Genomic DNA, 25,769 nt, shown 5'->3' on the forward strand with positions numbered 1-25,769 from the left:
TATTTTACCTTTTTTTCCTCCCACTGGATTTTATTGTAACACATTTTCAATCCCAACCCCAAGAAAGACACAATAACATTTATGGAAAAAAAATCTACTAAGTATTTATTGTAAATTGTTACACTTTCTAGCAGCACTATGCAAATGACAAGATATTCAAGGGCAGTCACAAAGATTGGCCTTTTTTGTCGAAACGCAAAGATGATGTGTTCTTTTGTTGTTGTTTTTTTTTCCACGTGTAGGACTGAGAGCTTACACAGACGTATAGTGAACATTGTAGGGTGACAAAAATTACAATTTCAGTTATGACATAATAGCGTCCGTAATCAACTACCATTCGACGTTATCATGGCCCCTTATACAAAAACCTGCATTGGATATTACTTGATATAATTTTACAAAGACAAACACTTTGAAAATGACACAAACACTCGACCGTGCTTATAGTCCAACCGTGTGGCAATGACATTTTTGGCACACCGTTTTCACTTTTTTTTTCAAATGCGTTGGAATTTCCGAGAAAAAAAATACATCGTGAAAAGGACATAAGGATGCAAAAGTACTACTGTCGTTACATCCGATCCGAACCGTCATGCAAAGACTTGCCGAAAGCAACGCCATTGGTGATCAAAAATCGATGGCAATGTACACCTTTTTTTGCCAACACTTTCTTGAGGTACGCATTTACACGGCGACAGTGCTGGTGACGCGTCCAATGCTACACTTTACGGTATTTCACACACACCAAGACCTCAGATTCCTTATAGAACTTATTTTCCGACCGATATCATCGTTTTTATCGTCATCGTGACTTGATTTCCAGAAGTCATTATGTTCTTATTTACTTAAGAAATCAGTGTCAACAGTCACGAGTCGAAGTCAATCAGACGTCAATTAATAATAATGATAATCTATTATATTTATAAGCGGCTTTCAAAACTCTCAAGGTCACTTTACAGTCACAGGATACATTTTTCTGTGGGTGAGCAGCGGCAACCATTCGCGCCAGCGTTCACTCAACCCGGAAAGAAAGCTAGCTAGCTAGCTAATACATAGCTACTTTACACTTAACACTCAAATAGATCGAAATCCTCGAGTTTGTCCGACTTTGTTGTAATCGTCACAAAAAATATTTTTGTGGGTCTGACATTTTTATAAAAATAAAAGATGGTGGCGTCAACAGAAGTCCGCTATCGAGGTTGTCGCAATGGCGTCTCTATCGGTACGACATTTTGTCGGTTTGACTTTGTTTTACGTTTAAAATATTATCCGAAAGTGGGTTTGTCGTTCCGATGCTGCTGACGGTTTTACGCCGATCAAAATTTTTTTAAATGGTCGCCTTCTTCTTATAACCAGAAGACAACGGATCAACATCCGACATTCGTACAAATACGCTAATTGTTATCGTGTAACACTCAAGAATCAAAGTATGCTTCGGTGAGAAAAATACAAACCCCTTCAAAAGAGTTTTTTTTAATTGTCTGCATACTGCAGTACTTGAATACATACTCATACAGTATCGATTGTAGCAAATAACTGAATTATTTCATTTATTTAGCAAAAAAGCATGCTCAATATAAAAAAAAAAACAAATCTTTCCCCATTAGCTTAAAGGACAACCGACACCATTTTTTTATTTCCTAACTGACATCAGAAAAACGTTTTATAGCATCTAAAATACCCAAAACAAGCCGGCTGATATTTTTAGTCAAATGCAAAATACCAATAAAAATGACTTAGTGTCCCAAAACTGCCACAAAATGAGCTTGGAACTGGGCAGATTCAGAAAGTCCCGCCCCCTTGTTCGTGACATCACGTCAGGATACTCCTTCACAAACTGCCTTGCTCCAGACACAAAACAATGGCTTCAGATTCGGAGAAGATGCTTTCTTGTTACTCATCCAGTTATGAATACGATTCAAATAGTTCTGAAGAGGAAAGCATCAATGTTTGACATCGATTAAAGAAGTCCTTCCGTATCAATTCGAGCCGTCTGGACACCAATGTAAGCGCCCAGAACATGCACAAGATGGCGCACAAGCTCCGTTTGAAATGGGCTAATTTGTCTGCTGGGAATTTGTGACGACTAGTATCAAATAGTAGTTCACCATGGCGTTATTTATGTAGTTTTCCTTCTAATTTCGCCACCAACACGAAGTTTTCAGACCAAACAAAGTACCACAAAATGCATTGTGTGTCGCTTTCTCGGACAGGGGTGTTCCTGATGTGACATCACGTCAGGAATCATCACCAACTCGAAAACAAATGGAAATGGGCTGATTTGTCTGCTAGGAATATGTGTCAACTAGTATCAAATAGTAGTCTTGGTACTTATGTAGTTTTCCTTCTAATTTTGCCATCAACATGGTGTTTTCAGACAAAAAAAAATACCCAAAATGCATTGTGTGTCGCTTTCTCGGTCAGGGGCGTTCCCTCCGTGACATCACTTAGGGCATCGTCATCAACTCAAAAACAAATGGAAATGGGCTGATTTGTCTGTTGGGAATTTGTGTCAACTAGTATCAAATAGTAGTTTTGGTGCAACACACAACGATTCACCATCGTGTTATTTATGTGTTTTCCTTCTAATTTCGCTATCAAGTCTTCAGACCAAACAAAGTACCTAAAATGCATTGTGTGTCGCTTTCTCTGTCAGGGGCGTTCCTTCCGTGACGTGACGTCAAGAATCGTCACCAACTCAAAAACAGGACTTCCTGAATATTCAGCGCGAGTCTTAAAAGGTAAAATATAGCTAGATACGCTGGAGTCTTTGTCAAATGCGCTCAGTAGAAGTCATTTGAATTCATTTTTACAAATTATGGACGCAACTTGTCCGGAGGTGTCGGCTGTCCTTTAAAAATCTTAAATCCCAATTTCCGCCTGCGCCTTTTCCATCATCTCTTGACCTTGGGGGGCTTAGGCATCGAAATCAATAAAGAGAAAAGTGATCGCCTAAAATCCGTTTGTCGCACACCGGCCAAGCGAGGTCGTCAAAACTGTCATTTTTCTTTTTCCCCGCGGGTGTGTTTGGTATTGCCCGTCACCGAGAGAGGAAACCATAGCACGAGAAATAAAAGTGACGGAATCTGAGGATTTCTTGGGGGAAAAAAATGAGGTCTACCGATATCGAGGAATCGAATTTCGCGGAAATTGATCAAACATGCCAGAGAGATCTCAGGAAAGCGCTAAAATCGAACCTTATGGCAAATATTTTTAAAAACAGGCTCAAACACGCTAACCGATTTCCATCGCGGATCCATTTTAGGGATTTTTTTTTTTTTTTTTCAAAATCGGGGAAAAAAAGCCCATTTTAGATGGATGCGCTTCTGACTGCATGTACACAGTGATTATTGGCGAAAATGCGGCTACAAAAACAAGATTTTTAAATATCGGGTATTGAACATAGCATAAATGGGCTGATTTGTCTGCTGGGAATTTGTGTCAACTAGTATCAAATAGTAGTTCACCATGGCGTTATTTATGTAGTTTTCCTTCTAATTTCGCCATCAACACAAAGTTTTCAGACCAAACAAAGTACCGCAAAATGCATTGTGTGTCGCTTTCTCGGTCAGGGGCGTTCCCTTCGTGACGTCACTTAGGGCATCGTCATCAACTCAAAAACAAGACTTCCTAAATATTCGGCGCGAGTCTTAAAAGATCTCGGAAGCATGCTCTTATTTTAGGTGAAAACGCATCATTTCACAGACAAAAAAAAATAATAATTCACAGGAAGTTGACGTTAAAAGACTGTTGTGAGCGCGTTTCAGCCCTTCTAACCCGCGTGTAAACAAAACTACGAAATGTGTCATTTTGTTTTCACAAATAAAACCGCGCCGTTCGTAAATCGTACACAATACCAGCTACTGTTTTTCGCCGAACCGCCATCTCGCTAGCACATCATATCAGATAACATTTACTCCTTTCGATATCGTCACAAATGCATATACAGGTAACATCCGACTTACGGCCAGCTGGACTTACGACCACCCGTACTTACGACCATGACCTCAAGATCCTATTTTTTAACATTTTAATTCTACGCCCGGCACCACAACGCGCTAGCAGGCCGGAGTTCCTCCATAGAAATGAATGGGGAAATGGCCTGCCATTCAAAATGAATGGGACGAGCACCCCCTAGGAGGCCAACCAAAGTACTGCAACATGTTTTTTTTTGACAGGTAGGTGAGAGTGCCCCTTAGTGGCCACCAGAGGTAATGTGTGGGGGCGCTCATCCTGGCGGTCGATGGAGGTACTGCACCTGCATCCAAAATGAATGGGGAAATGGCTTGCCATTGAAAATGAATGGGACGAGCGCGTGTCATTTAGCTCAACATTTTCAATTGATTTCGACTTACGACCATTTTCTACTCACGACCGTTTGGTCGGAACGGAACGCAAGTCGGATGCTACCTCTATTATTTTCTCTGTGTGTTATTTGACATTTTTTTTTTGCTGAGTGGGATTGAAGGACTTCAGCAAAAGGGGCAATGTAAACCATGGTCCATCTTTTAAACAGGTACATGGGTTGAATCTGGCCCTTTCCCAGCAACACATTTGCATAGGAAATAAAATGGGATTAGCCCTTAGACAGTGGTTTCCTGAATTATTATATAAATGCACAAACAAAAAAAAATGAGTTCAAAAATCAAAACAAAGACAGAATAAAACAACAACAAAGTGTCGAGGCGAAGCTTTCCTGCCTCCCCACATGCTGCCGCTCTGATACATTTTTGTCTGTGCACATTTTTTTTTAGAGTTTACAGTGTTAGGCTTCAAGTAGATCTACAAACACCAAAAATGACCACCCCCCCCCCACCACTAAAAAAGCCCTGACTAACTAATGTGAAATAAGTGAACCACATGAGAGGTAGTGAAAAGCCTACAGCGATGCTTTTTGTTTTCATCCAAGGAGATAATTATGAGAAGAAAAAGAATAATAAGAATGGTGATAATAATAATAAATGTGTCAATAAGGCCAAAGTTTCACACCCCCCCCCCCCCCCCCCGACTTCCTGTCATGACACTTTAGCTTTTAAAAGGAAAAAAAAAAGTGGAAATGACAGAGCACCGCCACCGTCGCGTTATTTCACATGTAAATTGCTTGTAAAATCAACACGTCATAAGCGCCTTGACTGTGTAAACGTTACAATAAATTCAAGTTTAGGGGCAGGGGGCAATGGAGGGGTTGGGTAAAAAAGACACCGGGTGGGAAAACTCCCAGATTTCAACATGTAAACTTGATTTTTTCATTGCACCGTGACATTTATTTCTTTTGATATATATATATATATATATGCTTAGCGATGAAACATTCTCCCGTTCATTTGCATTTTAAAGACTCGCCAAAAATAAATAAATAATGTCTTCTTAAAAATGAAAACAAAATACAGTGATACCTTGGCTTACGAACTTAATAGGTTCCCAGAATATGTGTGTAAGGCAAAAAGTGTGTATTCCAAACATTAATTTCCCATAGGAAACCATTAAAATCAGAATAATTGGTTCCCAGGTCCCCATAAAACATAATTTTCTAATAAATAAGCCTTAAAACTACACACAATATACCTTATTTTATGTATAATAAACATGCTATTGTATTGTAATTAAAGAAATAAAGTGTACTGTATAATGAAGTGGTTTTATTTACCTTTGTGATGGTCGTTGATGGCCTGATGGAAAGGATTGCATAAAGTGTCTCAAGGAGCTCTGGGTTGTACATTTTAGAAGTTGTGATATTGCAACAGCAACAGATGCAGGGAGACATACTAGAAACTTCATTAATAGTTGGTTCCCTTGCTTGTATGTTCTCTTTTCAAATTGTACAGATGGCTTGTGCGGGTTATGTGTGGAGCCTGATTGATGGGATATTTTAACCTTGCAGTCTACACTCTGCCTTTGAACTATCAATAAAGTTGAAACGAGTCCAAATTTCACTGTGTTTTCTATCCATTTTCTGACCATTTCTCTTTTGTTTTTTTTGCACTGTTTTTTTGTTTCAATCCCTATCGTCTCCTTTTGTGTGTGTGTGTATGCGTGTTTCTGTTTCTGTAACCGCTCCCCCTGCTGCGTGTGTTCCCTCCCTCCTCTACCACGGATCTTGACCAATCACGTGCGGCTTCAACCGACGACTGGGGGCGGGGAATAGAGGGGAAAAAAAGTCGGCTGTGTTTTCCGAAAAAGTTTGTATGCCAAGATTATATTGTTGTAAAGTTAACGTTCGTAAGGCGAAAACTTCGTTAGCTAAAGCGTTCGTAAGCTGAGGTATCACTGTATTGTGATGCAACTGGGCACTTGCTTACACAGCGAATGCGTGTTCTGATGGTATAAATAATACGTTTTAGTTAGTTAGAGCATTTTGTAAGCCATAAGGAGACTTTTGTTTTGATTGAATTTGGATTAAAAAAATACAAAAAACAAGAAGTCTATTGATCACGCTCCATTGATAACATTCGACGACTAATTTTGAATATACAGCGGAACCTCCGACGAGGAACTTAATTTGCTCAACGCAATTTTATTTTCAAAATCACGTCATATATTCCACTCTAAAAATAATTTTTCAATCTGCCATTGAAGGAACCATTTCAAATGCAAAGTGTCATACAAAAGAAGCTAACCGTTCCCCAAAAAGACAACAAAAATAGAGTAAAATGACTCACCCTTTGATGGCTGACACGGCAGAAAATTAGCGGCAGAGTGATACCATCACCTTGTTTTAAAAAAGTAGCGCTGGAATTGATCAAATCTGCCAAAAAAGAAAATGCTACAAATTTAATATTATGCATCGTCAAAAAAAGGGACAAAAATGGCATCTATTGGCATTGGCGGCTTTGTTTGCAAAAGGTGAAGAAGGCGAGTTTGCAAATTCCGGGCCTGAAAACACAAACGTGGACTCAGGAGTATGACCGTTATACTCGTAGAAGGTTTTCATTGCTTCTTAAAGGACAACCAACACCACTTTTTTGTTTCCTAACTGACATCAGAAAAAAACGTTTTATAGCATCTAAAATGGCCAAAACACGCAGGCTGATATTTTTAGTCAAATGCAAAACACCAATAAAAATGACTTCAAGTGTAACCAAAACTGCCACAAAATGAACTCGAAAACTGGGGAGATTCAGAAAGTCCCGCCCCCTTGTTCGTGATGTCACTATTGGTCACACACTACCTTGCTCCAGAATCAAAACAATGGCTTCAGAGAGTTCAGATTTGGAGAAGATGCTTTCCTGTTACTCATCCAGTTATGAATATGATTCAAATAGTTATGAAGAGGAACGCATAAATGTTTGCAATCGATTAAAGAAGTCCTTCCGTATCAATTCGAGCCGGACTGCAATGTAGCGCCCACAAAATGCTCAAGATGGCGCCCAAACTCTGTTGGAAATGGGCTGATTTGTCCGCTGGGAATTTGTGTCAACTAATATCAAATAGTAGTCTTGGTACAACACACAATATTTATTTATTTTTAGTAATTATTTATTAGTATTTTAGATGCTATAAAACGTTTTTCTGATGTCAGTTTAGAAACAAAAAAAATTGTGTCGGTTGTCCTTTAAAACATTTATAATATGACTTTTTCAGATTGTTTTTTGTATTTGTCAAGGTTAAACTTCCGCTTTTGGAGGTTCCACTGCAATTCATTCAATAAACATGTTTTTTTTTGTGTCAATCGATATAATCCGTGCACTGATCATTAAAAAAATCATATCCGTATTCACTCGCAACAATTTTGCCATCTAAAGAAAGTCAACCATAAAATGGCGACGTCACTGACAACCAATCACAACGTTGCTCAATACGACCGACAGTCATGGAAGCAGGCGTTCAGAACATTCACAGTTGCATGACTAATATTATTTTTAAAAAATTACTAAATTCTTCCCGTGGTGGATCAAAGACATTTTGCGCCGGTTTCTAATATTTCTTGGTCATTTTCGGCAGTTTAAAATCCCAGCACGGCAAATTAGAGCCACAAATGCTAACAAGGTTAACTACAGTACAGTACATCAAATTTTCCATTTATTAAATGTAATTTAATTATCATTATTATTATTTTTTTACTATAGCTTTCTCTCGAAATGGTTCTCCGAAAAAATTGGCACGGCAGACGTCTTTGTATCCAACGACTAGCGTCGAGTCCTCAATGAGAAGTAGCAGTTTTCGCTAACGCTTTAGGATGGGATAGATATCTTTTTATCTATCAGGATATCAGTATAATTCATTTTAATTTGACAAAGAATAGAGCATAATACTTCATGTCATGCACTTTCTACTGCATCTCAACAGGCCGAGCGGGCAGAGAAAAAAGTTAGCAGGGCAACATTCGGCAAAACTCCGCCTCTTCATTTTATCCTTTAAATTCTTTAAAGCGACACATTATCATGCGTTCAAAGTCAAGATTTGTTTTTTGTTATTATCATTAATTTTTTATTAACTTTTTTTTTAGAAAAGTAGATCAAAAAGAGAGAGTATACAGTGTAGCGCAAAGTCATGCTAACCTAGCAAGCGCTCGAGGGGGAAGTGTTAGCATTGTCGCTAACGAAACATTTGCTGGCTAGAACAAGTTTAGTTTTGTCTTCCGTAGCGCTGTTGACATCATATTTGGCACCGTTTTCACCTCACAGAAAAAGGCCAGGGGGGGTTAGCGCCTCAACGTTAGCGCCTATAAAATGACAACCGCCGTGTCATGATTATTATTATTCGTTTTTAAACCTGTGCTTGTCAGGCTACGAATGGGAAGTAGGAGGGATTAACTGTTGGGGTTGGAGGACCTACAGGAGCGCCACTCATTTGCCCTTTTGTTTTATTTCTTTTTTTGTCTCGTTCAAAACACACGTAAAGGCATTGTTGAGATACATGTAGCTGCCCAACCACAAGTCTAGCCCTTACTTCTCACATATTAAGAAGGAAAGTGCTCGAATGGAGGGATGGAAACATGGACGGTTGCTGCTTCTTCATTGGAGGATGCCTCCCATCGCTCCAAAAAAAATGAAAAGAAATGCTTGTTTTCCTTTTCCCGTAAAGCCTATTTTGAAAGAAAATACAGTGATAGCTTGGCTTACGAACTTAATTGGTTCCCAGAAAATAATAATAATAATAATAATGCATTTCATTTATAAGTGCCTAAGAAAGTGTGTATAAGGCGAAAAGTGTGTATTCCAAACATTAATTTCCGATAGGAAACGATTAAAATGAGAATAATCTGTTCCCAGGTCCCCATAAATTTTCAACTAAATCAGCCTTACTTAAAATTACACACAATAGACCTTATTTTATGTATAATAAATGTGATATGGTATGGGAATTAAAGAAATAATATGTACTATATAATAAAGTCGTTTTATTTACCTTTGTGATGGTCGTTTATAGCTTGATGGAATGGATAGTGTCTCAAGGAGCTCTGGGTTGTACATTTTAGAAGTTGTGATATTGTAACAGATGCAGGCAGACACACTAGAAACTTCATTAATAGCTGGTTCCCTTGCTTGGAGGTTCTCTTCAAATTGTACATGTGGCTTGTGCGGGTTATTTGAGGAGCCTGATGGATGGGATATTTTAACCTTGCAGTCTACACTCTGCCTTTGAACTATAAATAAAGTTGAAACGAGTCCAAATGTCACTTTTGTTTTTTTTTTTTTTTTTTGTTTCAAGCTCTGTCGTCTACCTTTCATGTATGTGTGTGTGTGTTTCTGTTTCTGTAACCCCTCCCCCCGCTCACTACTGCATGTGTCCCCTCCCTCCTCTACCACGGATCTTGACCAATCACGTGCGGCTTTAACTGAAGACTGGGGGTGGGGAATACAAGGAAAAAATAAGCCGGCTGGCATTTCAGGAGCTCCGAGAACCGCCTCGTTCGCGAACGACACATCACTCATTGTGGCGCTACGCGTGTTTGCCGAAAAATAGTTTGCATGCCAAGATTATATTCTCGCGAATTTAACGTTTGTAAGGCGAAATGTTCGTTAGCTAAAGCGTTGGTAAGCCAAGGTATCACTGTAAATGCTTATTTTTCGCTTGCCGGAAAGCTTATTCTGACAGAAAATTGTTTAAAAAACTAAATAAAGTGGCAGTCGTCTGCGAAGACGGCGTTTATGTCGTTATCTCAAAATGATATGGAGTGAGAAATGAAAAAAAAAAAAAGATGAGGTGGTATTATTACAGTACAGGAATCATGGGCCTGTCCATTGTCGTTGTCACGTTTTCGCTCTTACTTCCTGGTCCTGAGGAGTCCACGGTCTAAACTTGACCATCAAGACATCTGGACTCGCGAAAAGAATCAACGGCCGGCGAAGTCGGCCCTCATCAAAATTTGACCTAAAAGCGACCAGCAAATTCACGTCACTGGCTAGAAATTGCTTGAAAATATATAAATAAGTACAATAAACCAGCTTGGATGTCATTCAGTCTTTTTGCTTAATCAAGAAAATGTGTTGTTTTTTTCTCCAAACCGGACTTCTGGCACCATAGTTGAACGTAGTCGTGGGGTTGCGGGACTTTAGGTGTCGAGGCAAGTGCGCCTCCTGTTGGCCAGGAGGTCTCTGTAAACGGTGGAGTTGAGAAAGCGGGGGAAGGAGTCTCGATGCATCAGCGTGTAGATTTGGAGCTGAGCCTCCTCGTACATCAGGCTGCTGGGCTCGGCCAGGCTCTGGTTGATGCCTTCGCGTACCCGCGAATCTAGACTCACCTGCGGCGGATTGGGGGGGGGGGGGGGGAGAAAATGGCCGACAGGGTGGTTGGGAAAGACATTTTATTTTCAAGATAAAAAGCTTGGTGACCATTTAATAAAATGACTCAATCTCAAGGACAGTTTCTGCCACCAGGCAGTCAGGAGACTCAACTCCCTCCCAGCCCTGCCTCCCCTGCCCCTTCCCACTGCCACACTCACCGAACTCAGAGTACGCGCTACACGCTGTACTATCATCCTGAACTCATTTTTTTTTTCTGCAAGACCTTACTTCAACCTTTTTTTTGTTTTGTTTTTGCATTACTACACTACGTCACTTTACACACGACACTACCTGGCCCGTGTGGCTGCCGATGCTCACCCACAGAAAAACTTATCCTGTGACTGTAAAAAGACGTTGAGAGTTTTGAAAGGTTTTGAAAGGAAATGTATTACAGTAAAGTCTCGTTATATCAATATCGGTTATATCAATAGTACTGCTTATTACGATACTATTTCTATGAACGCAAGGAGAAAATTTACATGCCGCAGGATCGGATATATCGATAGTCCGGTTATATCGATATTTTTTCCGACTCCCGAGAATATTTATAACGAGACTTTACTGTATTATTATTATTATTAGCTAGCTATTAGCTGGCTGGCTATCTGTTGGCTATCTAGTAGCTGGCTAGCTAGCTGGCTGGCTGTCTATTGGCTATCTAATAGCTAGCTGTCTATCTATTGGCTATCTGTTAGCTAGCTAGCTGGCTGGCTATCTATTGGCTAGCTATCTAGCTTTTTATTTATTTGAGATATTCCGGATTGAGTGAACATTGGCACATGTGGCTGCCGTTGCTCACCCACAGAAAAACTGATCCAGTGACTGTAAAGTGACCTTGAGAGTTTTGAAAGGCGCTTACAAATGAAATGGATTTTATTATTATTATTATTATTATTATTATTATTATTATTATTATTATTATGTGACCTCCCTCGAGTGGCAAGCGACGCTGTTTGAATTGCAGTTTTGACAATACAATACAATACATATTGATTTATATAGCGCTTTAACAACAGCTGAAGCTGACGTCCATAAAATAAAATCAAAAAATATATATATATATATATATATATATATATATATATATATATATATAGTGACTGCAAAAAGGAAATCAACGTTCAAACCTCTTTTGGGGACAATATGGACACGTAGTCTTCGTATATGATCCTGGCTTTTTCATCCACCACCGAGGTATCCGTCTCCTTCTTCAGCTCGTCACAAGCTAACCAGAATAAAAGGTTGTCCTCGCTGTACTCTGACCTCAGGAACTCCTGGAAAATCTCCCGACCCTCCAGCGAGCGTAGCATCATCTCGAAGCTCCGAGACCACGAGAGCACCTCGTCCAAGCTGGGATGTCTGCGGTGGCGGTGGGAAACGCTAAAGATCAAGACAAAGCGGTCGTCACCACGCAAAGCAAAATGGCGGCGGGGGGGTTGAGGACTTACTGTTCTTCTGTCGCTTCGAGACTGTCCATCTTGGTGCAGGTCTGCCGTTCGCTTCTCTCCATCCTGTCTTCATTCCTATACGTCAAAATGAACAAAATGAAAAAGTTGACAAAAATAATGGGCAATGTTCAAACCACCAAGTCACATTAAATCGCATCCATCCATCACACACACACACACACACACACATATATATATATATTTAAGAAAAAAAAAATACAAATATGAATGATAATAAGAATAAAAATAAAAATAATAATAATAATAATAATACATTCCATTGATATATCATATTATTTATATTATTATAATAAAAAATAACAATAATAATAAGGACTTAAATACGACCCCAAATTTACCCATGACATTAAGACAATAATAATTATAATAATAATACATTCCATTGATATTATATTATTACTGTATATTATTTATATTATATTATTATTATATTATATTATTATTATATTATTATATTATTATATTATTATATTATTACTATTAGCATAAAAAATAATTATAATAGGGAATATGGAAACATAAATACGACCGCAAATGTACCCATAACATTAATAATAATTAATTATTATAAATTTTATAAAAAAATAACAATAATAAGGAATAAGGAATAAGGAAACTTAAATACGACCCCAAATTTACCCATAACATTAAGATAATAAATAATAATAATCATCATCATCATCATCATCATAATACGTAATAATAACTGTAAAGTGACCTTGATAGTTTTGAAAGGCGCTTATAAATGAAATGTATAATAATAATAATAATAATAATAATAATAATACATCGCCATGTTGTTATTTTTGTCGCGCATCACGCAGCTATTCATCAAACTGGGAAAGAAGCGTGTGATCCTCAAGTGAGCAAGACAATCTATAATAAACACGGCCAGACATCCAGTGAACAATGGCCTCCTGTCAACGCGCTAAACACACATACGAGCTTCCCTTCTGTCCGCCGCGGCTCCGTCACACTTGCCTCGGACCATAATGCAACAGACACTGCACCCCCCCCCCCCCCCCCTCAACCCCACTTCTCGTCTATTTTTGTCCCACCGTGGAGGATCTCTGCCTGCTTCCTCTTGCTCTTGTCAAAGTCTCCATTGTATTGCCTCTAATAGGGTAAGCGGGCCACATAACCCCCCCTACCCCCGGGCGCTCTCACAATACGGCTAAATATACAGGCTGTTCCTCACAGCTGTTTTGCATGTGACCAGAGGATGGAAATAGAAGCGTATTGTATGATGTTGGGTGAGGACCAGGTTCGAAGGGGATGAGCGAAGGGGGGAGGAGGGGATCATTGGAAAAAAAGCCGGCTTGTCGGGCAGACTCCTTCCAGGTCTGACCAAGCTGCCAGACGGCCACTTGTTCAGATGGCGACAGAGGGGACGCATTGACCATTCACTGGCCCGCGAACAAACATTCATTCACGGTCTTCCGAGGGGTAACGCGATGAAGGCGGTTTTTTCGGTAAAACTGGGCATGGATTTCAAATGATTTTCATAGCAGGTTTGGGGATCCAGCGGAAGCGAAATGGCTTAACAATACAAGTGATACCTCACCTTATGAACTTAATTGCTTCCCAGAAAGTGTGTGTAAGGCGAAAAGTTCGTCTGCCAAACATTTATTTCTCCTAAGTTTTCGGTCCCAAAAAAGCAAAAGTATCCACTTGATAACAAAGCACGTCTGCACTGAGCGAACTCAAAGAAAGTGGGTATGGAAAACTAGTCCGCCAGCCACCGCGGCGCAGTTCGACCGTGTGGTTTGATGTTCCTCCACCGAAAACTAGTCCGCCAGCCATTGTGGCGCTTTCCGAAAACTAGTTCGTATGCCAAGATTATATTCTCGCGAATTTAACGTTCGTAAACTAAAGCTGAGGTATGACTGTATTTCAGTCCTAAAAATGACGCTTGTAAGATGTGATTTTTGGGGGAGTCTGTGCCTATTGGTCAACGTGGAAGTAGAAACAGAGGACTTACCAGAGACATTTGCAGCAACCGCACCAGCAGAGACAGCAAGTGTTGGGTCGAGGCTGTCCGGGGACCTGCGGTGGGGCCTCGATGTGCGCCGCCTGCCTTTTTCTCATCTCCACTCCACTCACACTCCGGGGCTTTGGGCGCAAACAGAATACACAAATCACTTTGAATGAGAAAAATATAAAAACATACAAACGTTATCGATACTGCACATTGTGAATTATAACGGCCATTTCAATTACATTGATTGCTCTGCACAAGTGCATAGGACTCAACTTTGTTTTTGCTGCTATTAACTCATTCACTGCAAGACATTGTGCAAAAATATGTCCAGATTACAGAATATTTTGTTTTAGGACTACATAAGCATTCAATGCAGCGTAAGCGTTCATTTCTTTCATAACTTTGCTGCTGTGAAATGTAAATTTCTCCATTGCGAGACTAATAAAGGCAAATCCAATCCAATCCAATCCAAGAAACTTTGCCTCTTTTTTCATAAGAAAAAAAAAGAGTTAGTTACTAAGTTATATGGGTCGGACGCGTGTGGCTGCCGCTGCTCACCCACAGAAAAATGCTGATCAAGTTCCTATCAGAGCTCTAGCAATGTTTTTCCCTTCCACGAGGAGGCAGCATTTGCCTTTTCTTCATGTTAGCGCTTTGTTACAGCTTCATCTGTCGTTATCAATTTGTATTGCATTGTATTTTGTACAACCGCCCCCATTTCAAGCTCAGATAACTCCAGACCCATATAACTCCAGAATTAACTTTTTTTTTATGATGAAAGAAGACAGTGTAAGGTTTCTTACACTGAATTGAATGTTTATGTAGTCCTAAATACTCAATATTCTGTGGGTCCTGCCGCTTCTCACCCGCACAAAAAACGATCCTGTGACTGTAAAGTGACCTTGAGAGTTTTGAAAGGTGCTTAGAAATGAAATGTATTATTATTATTTATGCACATCGTCTGGCAGTGAATGAGTTAATGATGAAAACTATTTCATCCGCTCAAAAGAAATGATTTCCCATTTTGAGCAATAGTCAAGGATTATTTGGATCCACTTTGTAGATGCCACGGTCACACATGGGGTTCACCTGCCCTTTAAATTTCACGTTTGGAAGGCGGACGTGAGCGAGGGTCTTTGCATTCCGAGTGTTGGGGGGGGGGGGGCAGGCGTGAAGAGAGCCACTTGAACATCACACTGGCGTCTTTTCTTTAACAGGGCCAGATTGCAGCGAGCACTGCGGGCTAATCTAAATGAAATGCCTCTCTCCAAGAAGTCATTTCAAGTGCCTGAGACAATAACGCACAGTGCGGCCTTGTAATTTGATTTCTTAAGCGTCGGGAGGGCAAAGTGGCCAGCTGGCGGTCGCTCGCTGGAAGTGAAACAGACCGGAGGGGGGGGGGGGGGGGGTCTCCTCGCGCTACTGAGCAAACGGCGCTAGCGCGGCTCCCCATCCAGGTTGTTACGTCACAACTCCCGTCATTCATCTCACCGAGACGGTGGATTATTGCCGCATTTTCTGGTGTACGTATAAGGCGCACCCCCAATGAATGGGGTATTTTCAAACTTTTTCCATATATAGGGCGTGATATGGACGATAAGGCGCACTTTAAATGAATGAAAGTTTTCCAAATAATAACTATTGTATTCTATTTATAATTGTGTTAGGGTTATTCCTTTTAGTTATCATACATTTGCTTATGATAAATAAAGAAATTAATTAATAAATGAATGACTAACTACCTACGTACATACATACATCCACACATGCATACATGCATACATACATACATAAATAGATGAAGTGAATGTTTAATTACTTAATTAATTGATTGGTTGATTAATTGATTTCTTAATTTGTTAATAAAATAAAAATAAAATACAATTTAATTTAATTAGATTAAATTCAATTACATTAAATTAAAATAAAATGAAACAACAATGTATTGAATTTAATTACATTAAATAAAAATAAAAGAACAATTTATTTAATTTAATTACATGAAATTAAATTAAAATTTAATTAAAATAAAAGAACAATTTATTTAATTTAATTACATGAAATTAAATTAAAAAAATAACTCAAATAAGATGTAATTTAATTGTATTATGTATTCTATTTATAATTGTATTTTATTTATTATTGTATCTATGCTTGTCTGGGACTGTAAAGTGTCCTTGAGAGCTTTGAAAAGCGCTTGAAATAAAATGTATTATTATTATTATTATTGTCATGCGCACCTTTAATGAATGACAATTTTTTTTTCCAAATATAATACGTATATAAATACAATATTTTCCGGTGTATAAAGAGCACTGGAGTATAAGGCGCACCCCCAATGAATGCTGTATTATCATTTTTTTCCAAATATAAGGCGCGTCGGGCTATAACGCGCACCTTCAATGAATGAAAAAAAGTTTTCCAAATATAATATAGATAGAAAAAGTCGTGGCTGCTGACAGGAGTTGTTGTGCCTCAATATTACTTCACATATAAGGCGTATCTGAGTATAAGGGTCATCTTTTGAAGATAATGAAGGCTTTTGGGTGCACCTTATACACCGGAAAATACGGTAATCAAAGTTGCAGTCGATCGCCACACAAAAAACCAAAGAGATCGCGCCTACCTGTTCACGTTAAATCCGTCATTAACACCTCGGATGAGCGACTGAGACCCTCCGTCCTTCGCTACCCCCCGGTCTGCATATGGACATACAACGAACGGATGGGAGGAAAACTAAAGCGACGGGACCGTCTGATATGCAAACGACGGCGCCCGAGCATCAGGAAAGCGCATCAGTTATTCAGCAACCAGGCAACGAGCCCGTGTATATAAAAAATAAATAAATAAAAAAGAAATAAAACGGTCCCGCTGGATGCTAATGACAGCCGGCCGCGGCTTTGTTTGCAAAAGGTGAAGAAGGCGAGTTTGCAAATTCCGGGCCTGAAAACACAAACGTGGACTCAGGAGTATGACCGTTATACTCGTAGAAGGTTTTCATTGCTTCTTAAAGGACAACCGACACCACTTTTTTGTTTCCTAACTGACATCAGAAAAAACGTTTTACAGCATCTAAAATACCCAAAACACACAGAATGATATTTTTGGTCTAATGCAAAACACCAATAAAAATGACTTAAAGTGTCCAAAATCTGCAAAAAAAAATTAGACCGGAAGTAGCCATTTTCAGAAGGTCCCGCCCCCTTGTTCGTGGTATCACCCCTGAGACGTCTTGCCTTGCTGGAGAATCAAAACAATGGCTTCAGATTCGGAGAAGATGCTTTCTTGTTACTCATCCACTTATGAATAGGATTCAAATAGTTCTGAAGCGGAAACAGGCTGATTAATTCCTTACACGGAGCTTTGTCGCCCTCTTTTGCCTCTTTTTGGTGCTACACAAAGTTTTCAGACCAAACAAAGTACCGCAAAATGCATTGACGTGATGAAAGGACTGCTACAGTCACTATGTCCTTTCTCGGTCAGGGGCGTTCCTTCCGTGACGTAACGTCAGGAATAGTCACCAACTCAAAAACAAGATTTCAGCGCGAGTCTTAAAAGGTAAAATATAGCTATATGCGGGGGAATCTTTGTAAAATACGCTCAGTAGAAGTCATTTGAAGCCATTTTACAAATTATGGACACAACTTGTCCGGAGGCGTCGGTTGTCTTTTAAAAGTGACCCCAGCCACTTCACGTCTAAAAATAAAGACTTGACAATACCAAAGAAATTCGATTGGACGGCACATCTTACCATGAATTAGTGAGTACTTGAAAGCAGGTCAGACAGAGTAGTCATGGCGTGAGGTAATCGGTTGCCGGACAATAGCGGGGCCGCTCAGCTGAGCGTTTGGGATTGGCTAATGGACTGCCTTGGTCGCTCGCGGGAGGCTCGGTGGTCCTTTTTTACCGAGAGCAGCAACGGGGAGTGCTTTCAACACCATCCCTGACCCGAGACTGTCGCCGAAATGCTCCTTTAGTTTTCTCCTGTCGGCTCGCCCTCTAGTTTCAGCGAATGGGTCGTTTGTAGACTAGAGAATACAGCATCTAAGGAAAAAAAAAAGAGGAAAAACAACCAAAAAAAACGTGTTACATCGTTTTTGAAAACCAAAATGGGGTTATCAGGCAATGCAAACAATAGCGTAATGCATAGGTGTCAAAGTCAAGGCCCAAGGGCCAAATCCGGCCCGCCACATCATTTTATTCGGCCCGCTAAAGCAAATCAAGGTTGTTCAGTGCTATGATGCTAGCCAAAGTCCGAATTAAAATTTCAAATTGTCCCATGTAAATCGATGAAAAGGTTTTTTTCAGCCGTCATCTGTACTTCTTTGAAGGTGTCGGACGTTTCACTTCTTATCCAAGAAGCTTCGTCAGCGAACTGAAATTTCCAGCAAAATTTAGTTCGCTGACGAAGCTTAAATTTCCAGCAAATTTTAGTTCGCTGACGAAGCCTCTTGGATAAGAAGCGAAACGTCCAACACCTTCAAACAAGTACAGATGACGGCTGAAGAAACCTTTTCATCGATGGACCACTCCTGTACGACTGAGACCTTACACAGATGTGTCCCACGTAAACCAGAATAACAGTCATTATTTTTTACTTTTGATTTGAAAACAAGTTAGTCATTCATTTGTTGTACGCTCTATATGTCATATGTGTAGGGCATGATACATTCTAATGGCTTTCCCAAAATTCATAACGAGCCACCCAAGAGGAAACCGTAACTACAACATGGCCGCCGGCAAAAATTGAGTATCCGTGACACCCTTGGCGTAATGGAAAGACTTGTGACGCGTTTGAGTTGAGCAATATGCGGCGCAATTAACGCGCAAGCTTTGTCGTGGCTGCTTATTCCTTTAAAAACTCCCAAAGAGATTTCTGAAAAATATGTTCATACTTGAGAGCTTTTTAAAAATAAAGTTGAAAAATCTGAATGAAATGGGAACACACTCCGGATCAAGTGAGCATCGCTGGAACAACTCACTAACTGGGCACTAACTAACTTGTGCCAAAGATAGCAGACGCTGGTCAGATATTAATGAAACGGCTGCATCTTGTTTGGCTAAAGGTATGATGACAATTCAGACTGCAGAAATGAAGACTTTAAATATTTCATTAAAAAAAGACCAAAGATTACACTTTATCAGGATTTTAGTCTAGCTCCAGCAAAAATAAATAAAAAAATATACAGTGTGAACAAAGCATTCTGAGAAGTTTATCAGGATAGTTAATGGTCACTTCATGCATTTTCTGCTATTCACCAGCTTCACTGAAACTTTATTGCATTTGAGTTTTGTACTGTATTACATTACAAACAACATGTACATTTACCAATACATATTGGTTTCGCTATATCGCGGATTTTCGACTTTCACAGGTGGTTGCGTTCCGTATTTAACGCGATAATTGAGAGGTTACTGTGTCTTCATCTTCAGTCCAAAAAATGTCACGTTGCTAGTTTGAAAGAGCTTCTTTTTTGTGCAATCTTGTGGCATTACAGTCTGCAGTCCATAAGCCTCCAAGCAAATTGGAAAAGAATAAATAAGTGGAACCAGGAAGAATGAGGAGAACCTGCACCAGGGAACTCTGGCGATACAACGCGGACAAGGGGTTTTCATCGTGTCACCTTAGGAGCTGAAAATGGAGGTTGTCGATACAAAAAAAGTGTATTCGGTGGAAATGTTGCGCGTGTTTTAAACAACGCCCTCCCTTACTTACCCACTTGAACCTGCTCTCATCGAGGAACTTCCATGACTATGATTACGATTAGCTTCACTGGCTAGCGTTGTGTACAGCGAACCCATCCGAGCGCAGCCGTCACCGGAGCTCAAACACCGTCAAGGTAGTTCATGACAGACCCAATTCGAGTACAGCGACACGGTTGTCGCTCCCTCCCCGCCCGAAAGCAGCTATCGCCGGGGTGGGAAGGCGGAGGAAGCCGAGCGGGCGACCTAGCTACCATGCTAACCGCCATGCTAGCTTCGCCGCCGCCTCCACCTTTGCCGGTGTGTACGGGCGTGTGCGCGTGAACGCGCGCGTGTGCGCTTGTGACTATGTGTGTGTGTGTGTGTGTTCGGATTCCGAACGCGCCCGAATAAAAGCGTCGTCTTACCGCTTTGTGTCGGACTGTCAGTGTGCCAGGGTGTTGGGTACCCACGCGGCGGTGTCCCGACGCCTATCGAAGGGCATCGTCAATGGCGATTTGCCCGCAGAACGTCCACGGACGCCGTTTTTCCGTCCATCCGCCCCACTTCGGCACCGAACGCCGCCGTCGAGCCCCTGGATGCAACGCGCATGCGCGTTGCTCTCCGGTTCTGCAGCCCATCATCATGAGGGGCTCGTCGGAGATGTTCCAGCCCAGCCCAGGCCGGCATTCATAAGGCTCAAATGGGATGGATAGTGCTTCCAATGGCGTCTTAAGAAGACATGGGGAGGGGAAAACATGTTTAGTGAAGACAGTGGAACCCCGCGTAATCCCATTCGGCACTCGCGGATTTTTTTTGTTTACTATTTTGGCGTTTTGATAACCACCGAGAGTTTTTCGTGGATTTACAAGCCTGGATTTACACAGTCTGAAATATTATAATAATAATAATAATAATAATAATAATAATAATAATAATAATAATAATAATAATAATAATAATAATAATAAAGTACTAATAGTGATAATGATACTGAAATCATTAATAATAATGAAGAACAATGAAGATAATAAGAATAATAAGAATAATAAAATAAAATGGGTCAATGGGTTAATAATGTAAAATGGGTCATTTGTAATTTTTTTGTCACTCATACGCAGATTTTTTTTTTTTTTGCATTCCGGTCTCGATCCAACCCAAATGCAACGGTCCACTGAATTTTATATCAAGCAAGACAAGATGAACTTGAATTTAATGTGCTCAAATTCAACTCTTTCAAATCCAGGTCCAGAAAGTCAAAATCCCGCCACAGAAAAAAAATTCGTTTAGCCAAAAAAACCGGCAGTTGAACTGTCACAATTTATGTATTGAAGTTGCTCAAATGCTGACTGTTCCGTGCATCAGCACAAGGGGGCACTACAGCCCTACTTGTCAGCTTGGAGTTGGTCTTCTAGCTATTATTACTGTATCTATTAGCTAGCTAGCTAGCTTTATATCTATTTGTATTACTTTTGGGTTGAGTGAACGCTGGCGCGTGTGGCTGCCACTGCTCACCTGCAGAAAAAAAATATCCTGTGACTGTAAAGTGTCCTTGAGAGTTTTGAAAGGCAATTATAAATGAAACGTACTGTATTATTATTATTACTGTATCTATTAGCTAGATAGCTAGCTAGCTTTCTATCTATTACCTTGCTAGCTGTCTATTTACTAACTAGCTATCTAGCTGGCTATATAGCTACCTATCTAGTACTAGTATCTTGCATTATACTATACTATACTATACTATACTATACTATACTATAATATAATTAAAGTTCTATTGGACTAATATATTTTTCAGTATCTAATGGGTGTGGCTAATAGATTTAGCATCAATTTTGCTGTGAAATGTAAATTTCTACACTGTGAGAGTAATAAAGTATAATTTATTTTAATGTAATGTAATGTAATGTAATGTAATTTAATTTAATCAAAATTCTGTTGGACTAATGTATTCTTCAGTACCTAATGGGCGTGGCTAAACTGTGCTGTTATTTTCATTGGCCAGTGAGGCAGGGAGAATCATGCCCTATCAATTCTACCCAGCAACAAGTGACAGGAAAAAATATTGTCATCTACATGGTTTGGTTCAAAACATTTTGCAAATAATTTTAGTTGTGCCATATGATTTACTTTTTTTTTAATAATAATAATAATAATAATACATTCCATTTATAAGCCCCTTTCAAAACTCTCAAGGTCACTTTACAGCCACAGAATAAGTTTTTTCTTTGGGTGAGCAGCGGCAGCCACACGCGCCAGCGTGCACTCAACCTGGAAGTGACTCAAATAGATAGCAAGCTAGCTAGCTAGCTAGCGAATAGATAGCTAATAGCTAGCGAATAGATAGCTAATGGCTAGCGAATAGATAGCTAATGGCTAGCGAATAAATAGCCCCATTTTTATTCCCAAACAAAGCTTCCATAAATCAAATCAAGAGCGGTATGGATAAAAAAAACTCAACATCGCACCTTTTCGGTTGTCTTACTTTGTGCAAAGAGGCGGAAAAGAAATATAGCGAGAGGTCGTATTGATATAAGTGGCCTACTGGGTGTATTTGTAGAGAAGAAGAAAAAGAAGGGATTCAAAGGGTAGACGAACAGAGACATTGGATCATAAAACATCCGCAATGTCGCTCGCAGATCTTCTCCGGGGGGATTATTGACTCTCACACAGAGAGGCACTCCAATATTTCGAGAAAGACATTACCTCAGTGACAAAAAAGTCCATTCTCTTCTTAGCTTCAAAGGCAAACCTCCGGTGTGTTAGTGTAACAAGAGCGAATGAGGCGACTGTGCCTTGGGCACCCTCAGTAGGCGGGCTAGTAGCGTAATTAACTCGCGGGCACACAAGTGTACTTAGCGCGTGACATACGGCGATGGCCGATGTGAAAAAAATCTTCAGGTAAGGCAAGAAAATGCTAATAAAAATGTACCTCAAAGGCACTTTGGAACAATGACTCACAAGAATTAAGCACAATTGGAAAATACAGGTAACATCCGACTTACGACCGAGTTCCGTTCCGAGCAAACGGTCGTAAGTCAAACTGGTCGTAAGTCGAAATCCATTCAAAATGTTGAATAGAGATTCAGAGGATAAATGACTCACAAATTCCCCCGCTGAAAATGTTAAAAATCAGATCTGGAGGTCGTGGTCGTAAGTACGGGTGGTCGTAAGTCGAGTCTTCACTGTTTTCATAGATAGAAGCAAAAGGCAACTTTTTAGCCTCACTGCCATGATAGTTTCAGAAGTAAATATTCCTTACGTGTCTTTTGTCTTGACAAGAACATTGGAAGGATTTAGCTTGGCAGCCTAGCGGAAGCTTGATGAGAAGCAAAACACGAGCGTCACCCCGCAGGGCATCGCCGCCTTCTACATCGCCACTTGTCAAGACTTTAGTATTATACGAAACTAATATTCATGGCACTCCGTCCGGAAAGGAGCGCGCTCGGAATCGCCTCCGCCGAAGCGCTGTTAAATAATTCAGTGCGTCAACCGTGCTTGAAATTCATCCCTGCGTCGACTGCCAAAAAGATGCTCAGGAGTCAATCCGGTTTTAGGCTCCACGAAGTCTTGTCACTTGTCACTGCATTTCTTATGCTTTCAATGTCCATTGAAAGAAATGTGCAGAACTAAAGACCATGAGGGAAAAATATTGAGATTAATAGATCGATAAATAGATCGATAGATAGATCGATACATAGATTTTTTTTTTTTTACTTCAAGATGGCACCGCGAGAGTGGCTGTCTTTCCAGCAGCTCCTATATTTTGTTTTCTACTTCCTTCTTTCCTTTCCGCTTCCTTTCATAACTTTGCTGCTGTGAAATGTACATTTCTCCACTGCGAGACGAATAAAGGTACATCCAATCCAGATAGTTTTTCTTTTTTTTGTAGATAAAACTTTATCAAAAATATTTGTTCATTTTCTACATGTACACACACACACACACACACACACACACACACACACACACACACACACACACACACACACACACACACACATACACACACACACACACACACACGTGTCTCACTGTGCCCCACAACGCTTTGTATATATATATATATATATATATATAAACTAATTGTGTCTTAACAACAAAAATGGTCAATGTTTGTGTTTTATTCCCCAGTTCCTCCTTCTTCCGCTTACCGCTGTTTAATTTGCTTCTCTACGCCATTTCTTTTTGTCCGCTTCCTCATTCATCCGCAAAGCTGATGAAATGGGGGGGGGGGGGGCTCGACTTTTAATTTGATTCAGCCAATTGTGCAAAACGAACGGAAGCATCCGTTCTTTTGCTCATGAATATTTTACAAGTGGCTGTCGCTGTACTTTTCTCATCTGATGGCAAAAACGATTCACGATGTTCTAGCCCAAGTAGCTCGCTCGCTTTAAATGACAACCGACGCCTCCGGACAAGTTGCGCCCATAATTTGTAAAATTGCTTCAAATGACTTCTACTCAGCGTATTTTACTAAGATTCCACCACATATAGCTATAGTTTACCTTTTAAGACTCGCGCTGAATATTCCGGAAGTCTTGTTTTTGAGTTGGTGACGAGTCCTCACCCTACGTCACTGAAGGAACGCCCCTGACCGAGAAAGCGATACACAATGCATTTTGGGTAATTTGTTTGGTTTGAAAACTCCGTGTTGATGGCGAAATTAGAAGGAAAACACATAAATAACGCGATGGTGAATCGTTGTGTGTTGCACCAAGACTACTATTTGATACTAGTTGACACAAATTCCCAGCGGACAAATCAGCCCATTTCCAACGGAGCTTGGGCGCCATCTTGTGCATTTTCTGGGACGCTACATTGCTGTCATTGACGGCTCGAATTGATATGGGAGGACTCCTTTAATCGATGGCAAACATTTATGCTTTCCTCTTCAGAACTATATAAATCATATTCATAACTGGATGTGTAACAAGAAAGCATCTTCTCCGAATCTGAAGCCATTGTTTTGATTCTCGAGCAAGGCAAGACGTCTTGGTGTGACGTCACGAACAAGGGGGCGGGACATTCTGAAACTCTGCATCTCCGAGGTCATTTTGAAGTAGTTTTGGGACACTTTAACTCCTTTTTATTGGTGTTTTGCATTTGACTAAAAGTATCAGCCTGCGTGTTTTGGCTATTTTAGATGCTATAAAACGTTTTTCTGATGTCAGGACATAAAAAAATGGTGTTGGTTATCCTTTAAAACCCAAGTGGCCGAGTTTCTATGCGATTTCAAGCTTGGCCTCTTCAGACTCTGAACTCTGTGGATTTACGACAAAATTTCATGTCGCTTGGTCAAACTGACTTTAAGGGTTGAATTTTTCAAACGTTTGTTTAATCACATGGTAAAATGAAAAGGCAGTGGTGCAACGTGCTGATATTAAGAGCATTTTTTCCTGCCCGGCGTCTCGTACAGACGCATGCAAATCTCTCAAAGGTCAGTATGGAGAAGATGTTAAGTTGCAGTAACAGGATGCAGGCTCAGGAGTTGTCTTGTGTGTGTGTGTGTGTGTGTGTGTGTGTGTGTGTGTGTGTGTGTGTGTGTGTGTGTGTGTGTGTGTGTGTGTGTGTGTGTGTGTGTGTGTGTGTGTGTGTGCACGCGCGTGGGAGGGGGGGAAAATAGGTACATTTGACACTCAACAGATTTTCCATTTCAAAGGCGAGAAAAAAAAGCATTAAAGAAGATGATAATGGCTCCTGGAGTAGAATAATTAAACACAGAATTTGCATGCAAGTACTTGACAGTGTAATTACTGTAAAAACTCCCACGCCTTTGCACACATCTTCTTCATCATCTTCATCATCATCATCTTCATCATCATCATCATCATGAGCCATTTTCTAGATGTGGCAGACAAGCTATGTGCTACTCGCATGGTCATTATTCATTTGTCAAGTTCGAGG

The 25,769-nt window shown here is 40.1% G+C and overlaps 1 protein-coding gene across 6 annotated transcripts in view; it reads right to left on the minus strand.

Annotated features, from left to right (window-relative positions):
• rgs17 (regulator of G protein signaling 17) overlaps nucleotides 1-20,541 on the minus strand; it is a 21,678-nt gene extending 1,137 nt beyond the window's left edge. Inside the window, exons 1-7 of one of the 6 annotated variants that reach the window (XR_016116986.1) lie at nucleotides 20,288-20,541; nucleotides 17,929-18,221; nucleotides 14,178-14,308; nucleotides 12,176-12,250; nucleotides 11,855-12,107; nucleotides 10,212-10,684; nucleotides 6,660-6,745 (exon numbers count right to left, since the gene is read on the minus strand). Coding sequence is in view for 3 of the 6 variants with exons in the window: in XM_089012839.1 (XP_088868965.1) it covers nucleotides 10,496-10,684; nucleotides 11,855-12,107; nucleotides 12,176-12,250; nucleotides 14,178-14,308; nucleotides 17,929-17,931 (651 nt within the window). In the remaining 3 variants the exon portion in view is untranslated. Of the gene's footprint in view, nucleotides 1-78; nucleotides 10,685-11,854; nucleotides 12,108-12,175; nucleotides 12,251-14,177; nucleotides 14,309-17,928; nucleotides 18,222-19,893; nucleotides 20,208-20,287 lie in introns of those variants that run through there. The other 5 variants (XR_016116987.1, XR_016116985.1, XM_089012841.1 and 2 more) reach the window with 5 other exon arrangements.
• Between the last annotated feature and the right edge of the window lie 5,228 nt (nucleotides 20,542-25,769).

Source organism: Hippocampus bargibanti, linkage group LG13 (genome assembly GCF_051943395.1).
Source record: "Hippocampus bargibanti isolate YZ-2025 linkage group LG13, ASM5194339v1, whole genome shotgun sequence".
Classification (NCBI taxonomy): Eukaryota; Metazoa; Chordata; class Actinopteri; order Syngnathiformes; family Syngnathidae; genus Hippocampus; species Hippocampus bargibanti.